This window comes from Lepidochelys kempii, chromosome 1 (genome assembly GCF_965140265.1).
Source record: "Lepidochelys kempii isolate rLepKem1 chromosome 1, rLepKem1.hap2, whole genome shotgun sequence".
NCBI classification, from domain to species: domain Eukaryota; kingdom Metazoa; phylum Chordata; order Testudines; family Cheloniidae; genus Lepidochelys; species Lepidochelys kempii.
The window spans coordinates 471,794-479,397 of record NC_133256.1 but is presented as its reverse complement, the minus strand read 5'-3'; the positions used below and the strand labels follow the sequence as shown (position 1 = coordinate 479,397).

The window sequence follows — 7,604 nt, the reverse complement described above, 5'->3', positions numbered from 1 at the left end:
ACTTGTAGAGCCTACATCTGGGGTAAGCCTATCTCGTGGGCTCCAGGCAGCCAGCGTACCGACTAATGCCATTAAAGAGTACAAGTGAGTCTTCTGAACTCAAGCGCAAAGGTTGTGGATCTGCATCCTCAGAACAGAACTGCGGAGAGCCAGTCCCACTTCAAGCAACATTCAAGGGGCTGGTTCCTGCGCAGGGGGCTGTCTTAAGGGCGCTGCCAGAGAAGCATCAAGAAGTCTTTTCCAAGGATGATTTGACCAGTTTTGATGACTGGCTCACAGGTGCCCAGGACAGGCCCAAGAGAGCTGACAAAGTTGCTCTCAGTACAACTAAAGACGCAGCACAAAGTAGAAAAAGGGCTTATGATCGCATGACCAGTGCGGCTCTCATAAGAAATGGTAACCACGTAATAGTTCGCAACCACAGATGCCAACTATGTAATAAACTACAGGACACATGGGAGTCAAATCCCTACATTGTGGTCTCTCTCAACAATCCCGAACTGCTGGTTTACACTGTCCAAACTGAAGAAGGAGATCCTGACAGAGCGGTACATAGGGACCAGCTAAAACAGTGGACTTTAGTCTGAACAGGACTCATAGGAGGCGCAGAGCAGCATGTCCCGAGGAGACTGAAACCAATGGGTCAAACCCAAACCCTGATGAAAATGTACAGATCCCTCAAATTGACCTGGTGTTACCCAGGCACAGGGGAATAAAAAATATGGGTCACGAACCACCAGTCTTAAGAGGGTCCCAGAGAACTCCTAGGGGTGTGCTGCCTGTTAAACTTAGAGATGATTATAGGTGTCAGAGGAGCAGCCGTGTTCATCGGTATCCGCAAAAAGAACAGGAGGACTTGTGGCAACTTAGAGACTAACCAATTTATTTGAGCGTAAGCTTTTGTGAGCTACAGCTCACTTCATCGGATGCATTCAGTGGAAAATACATTGGGGAGATTTATATACACAGGGAACATGAAACGTGAGCTGTAGCTCACGAAAGCTTATGCTCAAATAAATTTGTTAGTCTCGAAGGTGCCATGAGTCCTCCTTTTCTTTTTTTAGAGATGATTATGTTATTGATTCTAAGTGGTGCTTTAATTAATATTATCATGTTTAGTATAAAGAAGTGCACATGGGATGTTAAATATGTTAAATGTTCTTTTATTAAAGATGCTGGTAAATATTGTTAATGTGGGGCCCGGAATTGCTGGTGTGAACATTTTGCTGTGGCAGATTTTAGCCGGTGGGAATGTAAGGGGACTGTTGCCCTTTTACTAAAACTTAGTGAGGATATTTGATTGGCTCTTTCCCAGTACCAAAAGGAAGGGTCAATGAGAAACCAAGGCCCTGAAAATGACAGGTGCCAGGGTCAATGGGGAGAGGCATTTTCTGTGCCTCAGTTTAACTATCTGTATAATGGGGATATGTACATAGTGACTTTCCTTTACTGGGGGTTTTGAAGTTCCTTCAGTGAAAGGTGCTACATGGTATGGTAATAGTTACTGATAAGAATGACTGATCTCTGATCCTTTAACGACAGCCCCCAGTGCCTGCAGAAAGTGTTCGTGTCTCCCCTCAGTCATCTTTCTCCAGATCTGTCTGTCTACTATCTACCCAGCTATCCTGGGCATTTACAGGGTATCAGGCCCTATGGAGATCTAGTCATTATCCCTAGTTTTCTTCCTAATCAACTATAATTTTTAAATATACACAAATTCACAAAGCAGCCAATTCCTCTCTGACTCAGCACAGAGCCCAAGAGTTCTCACTTCCCTTTGGGAAGGTCCCTTAATTACTGTTTACTGCTATAGCTGGATAAAAAACACAGAAGCATAGACAAGCTTGTCACCAGCCTGTTTACATTCAGATGCCACTTCTCCTCTAGAGGCTGAGTGAACCCCCCTGGGATTGCACAGAGCTCTATTATAAACGGTGCTCAGCCCTGTGTCAGCTCTCGGTGTGGGATGCTGCTGCAGATGCTGGGGTGAGAGCGGTGTGGGACACAGCTACCGGAGGGGGATTCCCAGGGAAGACACTTCCATCTCAGGATTCACAGGTACCATCTCTTGCTGAGGAGCTCACCTGCTTGACAAATCCTGTGCAATGTGGGTATGATAGGATAGAGAGCAAGTCTGTTTTCCTTGCTGCTCTGCACAGCCATTAAATATCCTTTAAGGATCCACAGAGGATGAGTTTGTTTCAGTATCGTGGGCCAAAATGTCCCTCTTTACTGTGCCCTCATCCCCCCAACCACCCCAGCTAATGGCCACAAGTGTCTACGCTGAAGCACTATGGTAGAGCCGCTGTAGCCTTTTAAATGTAGACAAGCCCTCAAGCAGATCTTCCAGAAATGCATCCAGTCTGGATCTGCAGACATGAGGAGTTGGAGAATCCATCACTTCTCTTCGCAGATGTCCCAACAGTTAGTCACCCTAAGTGCTAAACTTTTGCCCCTTATTTCCAACTGGAATTTGTCTGGCTTCAGCTTCCAGCCATTGGGCCTTGCTCTGCTGTTCTTGTCTAGATTACAGAGCCTGTTATTATCCACAGTTTTCTCCCCATGAACTTCTCCTCTTGATCATCTTTTTGAGAAGATAAAGAGATGAAGCATTTAAGTTTTGTGCCATTTTCTCCAGCCTAAAATCATTTTTTGGCTCTTTTCTGTACCCTCTCCAATTTTTCAACACCTTTTTTAAATGTGGACCCCAGGACATTTCACCAATGCAGAGGTAAAATCCTTCCCCTGCCCCCACTCACCACTTCCCTGTTTATGTATCCGAGGATCGCATCAGCCCTTTTGGCACAGCATCACACTGGGAATTCACAATGAGTTAGTTGTCCCTAATGACCCCTAAATCCCTGCGTTCCATAATACAGTGCTCTAGTCTGTGGGTCGGTCCTACATTCCCTGTTCTGAGAGGATAACTTTGCATGTGACTGTATTAAAACATTTTGTTTGCATGAGCCCAGCTCACCAAAAGTTCCAGATCAATCAGTATGCCAGCCCTGGCCTCCTCATTGTAACCACTCTGCCAAACTTTGGGTAGTCCACAAATTTTATCTGCAGTAATTTCCTATTTGCTTCCAGATCATTGATGAAAATATTGAATAGCATCAGGCCTAGAACTGATCCCCGCTGAACCCCACTAGAAAAACCCTCATTTGATGACAATAGTCCATTGACGACTGCTTTTTGAGATCTGTCATTTAGTCAGTTTTTAGTCCATTAAATACGTAATCTACTGATACTGTACAGTGTTCATTTTTTATCTGAATGTTTTCCCCTACTAAATCCAATGCCTCAGAGAAATCAAAGTCTCTTACATCTGCATGGTTCCCTTGATCAACCAAATGTGTACTTTAAAAAAATGAAATTATTTGACAAGACCTGTTTTCCATAAACTATGTTATTGACTGTCATTAATTACATTACTAATTTTTTTTGACTAATCTGATACAACCTTTTCCATTGTTTCCTAACCTTGTCAAATCTTCTTTTTAAGTTCACTTTATTTTTTAATTGTTAAAGTTTAACACAGAACTGTCCTTTATTTGCCTTTTTTGTTGTTGTTGGATTGGTTTTTTGTTTGTTTTTTGTTATTGTTATTTTTGGCTCTGCTGCTACCTGATTGTGTACTTCTAGTTTTGAACGAGATGTGTGGTTGATCTGGTAATGTGTGGTCGATCGGTCAGTTCGTAACTCTGGTGTTAACTCTACTGTAGATGCTGTTTAACATTCTCCTTGAGAGCTAATGGATTGGAGACTATTCCATCACCTCAAGTGATATGAGTATCTCCTACTGCTTCTTTCCCAGTGCAGAACAAAAATATTCTGTGAACATATCTACATTTTCTGAGATATTAACAAGTTTCCTTTCTCGCTCTAAGTATTGGCCTAAACCTTCTCTGATATTTCTTTTCTTCTTAATATACTTAATAACCTCCTTTTTGCTATCCTTAGACTTGCCAAGCATGGATTTTTTCCTAATGTCTTTAAAGTCCCTTATCAATGTTCATAACTTCCAATTTGTATTACTTGCTATATATTTTCCTTTTCCCCCATTTCCTATCTATTCCCCTCCCCACAATTGCTGACTTCAGTTTGCCACTGAACTGGGTTTTTAGCCAAAGTTCTCCGCTTCCTTCATTGCGGAATCATGGTTTAAATAACTTCCAATTTCCATTCCCATTTTTCTGTCTACATTTTTTCTTCCTATCAGGTTTGGAACTCTTCTCTGTTTGTCCATTTGAATGTAATCACTTTCATTCTTTTCTTTTGTTCTCTCTATCACATGCCCCCTTCTTTCTCTCTTCTCTAAACTAAACAGTCCCAGATGTGTAGGAATTATTGATGCGTGAAGCAACATAAAGTATGGAATTGGCATTAGTAGGGTCAGTGGTTCATAATTCATTTATCTGACTAATGAAAATGTCATTTTTCAGTTTCTGAAGAGCCACCAATCTGCTTCCCCCATGAGAACAGCCCCCAGTAGTGCATGTAGTCTCTCACATTCACATTCTCTCTCCATCCAGGCATTTGTCCTGCGACCATCACCCTAGATACATATCGGAAGTTGGGGGAACGTATGGTACACGCAGGAGACACCGTTCTGCCTCAGAGTTCAACACTTTCTCCCATACTCCATGTCAGATGCCAACACAACCGACTTCACCAACCCCTCCACCTTCATCTTGCTGGGCATTCCTGGCCTGGAGGCAGGTCATGTCTGGATCTCCATCCCCTTCTGTGCCTTGTACGTCATAGCCGTCTTGGGAAACTTCACCATCCTGTTCATTGTGAAGATGGAGCCGAGCCTCCATGGGCCCATGTACTATTTCGTTTGCATGCTGGCCGTCGCTGACCTGGGCCTGTCCACGTCCACCCTGCCTAAAATGCTGAGCATCTTCTGGTTCAATTCCAGAGAGATCAATTTTAGTGCCTGCCTCACCCAGATGTACTTCATTCACTGTGTCTCAGTGATGGAGTCTGGGATCTTTGTGGCCATGGCTCTGGATCGCTACGTGGCCATCTGTGATCCCCTGAGACATTCCACCATCCTGACAAACCCAGTGGTAGCCAAGATAGGCCTGGTCGTGGTGCTGCGTGGTGGCATGCTCGTACTGCCCTATCCCTTCCTGGTGAGGCGCTGGCCATATTGCAGAACCAACATCATCCCCCACACGTACTGCGAGCACATGGCCGTGGTGAATTTGGCCTGCGCTGACATCCGTGTCAATAGTTACTACGGCCTTTTTCTGGCCTTCTTTCTGTCCAGTCTGGATGTGTGTTTTATTGCTGTGTCCTATACCCAGATCCTCAGGGCCATCTTCAGCCTCCCCACAAAGGACGCCCGGCTCAAGACTTTTCGGACCTGTGGCTCCCACCTTTTTGTCATCTTAGCCTCTTACATCCCAGCTCTCTTCTCCTTCCTCACACACCGGTTTGGCCACAATGTGCCCCTGCATTTCCACATTCTCATTGCCAACATGTACCTCCTTGTGCCCCCCATGCTGAACCCCATCATCTACGGGGTGAGGACCAAACAGATCCGGGACAGGCTGCTCCGTCTCTTTACTCATAAAGGGACCTAAAGTTTTCTCCTGGTGCTCTGGCTCTCAGACTGAGCTCCGTGCAGAGCTGGCTGGTGTGATGGTGCTGGGCCCTCCTCCCTGAATCACTGACTGAGCAGTCAAAGAGACATTAAATCCTTTCCTGACTTTACTGTGCTGATTCCGCATGACAAACCGGGGAATAGGTCTATGTACTACTCATTGGGTTTCCACCTTTCTAATTGCTGGTAATTGGATCCCTGAGAGACCCCTCCCCCCACCCCCGATTGACCTACCCCTTCCACTAACTGTTTATTCAGAAGATAACTTATCAATTAGCTGCCAGGAGCACTGTACCTAGTTTGTATATGAAAGAAAGAAAATTAAATAATTATGAGACCCACTCAGCTATAATACTAACATTTTCTTACATCTTATGGCAAGTCACTTAAGAGCCACTGATTCATTTTAAAGTTTTTATGTATGTTCTTATTTGGTTACTAACTCTGCAGAGAAAGTCCCCATCAGGACTCTTGGGTTCTATCTCAGCTCTGGAAGGGGAGTGGGGTCGAGTGGGTTACAGTGGCAGCAGATACATCTGCAGTCCATATAAGAACATCAGAATGGCCATACTCAGTAATACCTTTGGTCCATCTAGCCCAGTGTCCTATCTTCCGGCAGTGGCCAATACCAGGTGACTCAGAGAGAATGAACAGAACAGGTAACCATCAAATGATCTATCCCTGTCTCCCATTCCCAGCTTCTGGCAGAAAGAGGATAGGGAAACACAGATCATGCTGTTGGATCACCACGCATCCATAGAATCATAGAAGATTAGGGTTGGAAGGAACCTCAGGAGGTCATCTAGTCCAACCCCCTGCTCAAAGCAGAATCTAATCTCCAACTAAATCATCCCATCCAGGGCTTTGTCAAGCCGGGCCTTAAAAATCTCTAAGTATGGAGATCCGGCCTAGGTAACTCTGCACTTGTCCTTGTTGAACATCATCAGATTTCTTTTGGCCCAATCCTCTAATTTGTCTAGGTACCTCTGTATCCTATCCCTACCCTCCAGTGTATTTACCTCTCCCCCTAGCTTCGTGCCATCCACAAACTTGCTGAGGGTGCATTTCATCCCATTATCCAGATCATTAATAAAGATGTTGAACAAAACCAGCCCCAGGACCGACCCCTGGGGCACTCCACTTAATATTGGCTGCCAGCTAGACATCGAGCCATTGATCACTACCCTTTGAGCCCGACAATCTAACCAACTTTCTATCCACCTTATGGTCCATTCATCCAATGCATACTTTTTTAACTTGCTGGCAAGAATACTGTGGGAGACCATATCAAAAGCTTTGCTAAAGTCAAGATATATCATGTCCATTGCTTTCCCCTCATCCACAGAGCCAGTAATCTCATCATAGAAGGCAATCAGGTTGGTCAGGCATGACTTGTGCTTGGTGAACCCATGTTGACTGTTCCTGATCAGCTTCTTCTCCTCCAAGTGCTTCAAAATGGTTTCCTTGAGGACCTGCTCAATGATTTTTCCAGGGACTGAGGTGAAGTTGATGGGTGTGTGGTTCCCTGGGTTCTCCTTCTTCCCTTTTCTAACGGTGGGCGATATATATGCCTTTTTTCCATTTATCTGTTTGCTATCCCTTATAATCACTTAAAATCTGTCTTTTGTAGTTAATCAACTTGTTTCTTCTTTGTCTCAGAGCAGTTTGATGGAGTCATAATTTGGGGCAGAAAGCTGTTGTATATTCCTCTCTACATTGAGGGAGTGGGCGAGTTTCATGAACTTATGCTGTACAATTCCCTGTATAATGTTGGGTTTACACTCCAGAGGGGGTGCGTGCCTGTGTAGCTGGAAAGTTCCCAAGCTGGAGCCTTCCCATTCAGGGCTGATCACAGTCTCTGCATGTAACTGCATCTTGGAGTGTCCCTACTTGTATGTGTGCTTGTGAAAGTGCAGACTAGAGAGGGCTTTGCAGCTTGCCACAGAAGTACAGTGTAAAGGGATCCCAGGCTGGTGGGTAAGGGGGGTCA

General features: G+C 44.7%; 1 protein-coding gene across 1 annotated transcript; it reads left to right on the top strand.

The window, feature by feature from the left end:
* Positions 1-4,646: 4,646 nt before the first annotated feature.
* LOC140911894 (olfactory receptor 52E4-like) lies at positions 4,647-5,594 on the top strand. The gene has a single exon (XM_073346055.1). It carries the CDS (start codon positions 4,647-4,649, stop codon positions 5,592-5,594), a length of 948 nt encoding a protein of 315 aa, XP_073202156.1.
* The last annotated feature ends 2,010 nt before the right edge of the window (positions 5,595-7,604 follow it).

What these genes read in the sequence shown, in the direction of transcription:
- LOC140911894 (XM_073346055.1), top strand. Translation starts at nt 4,647, where the DNA reads ATGTCAGATGCCAACACAACCGACTTCACCAACCCCTCCACCTTCATC.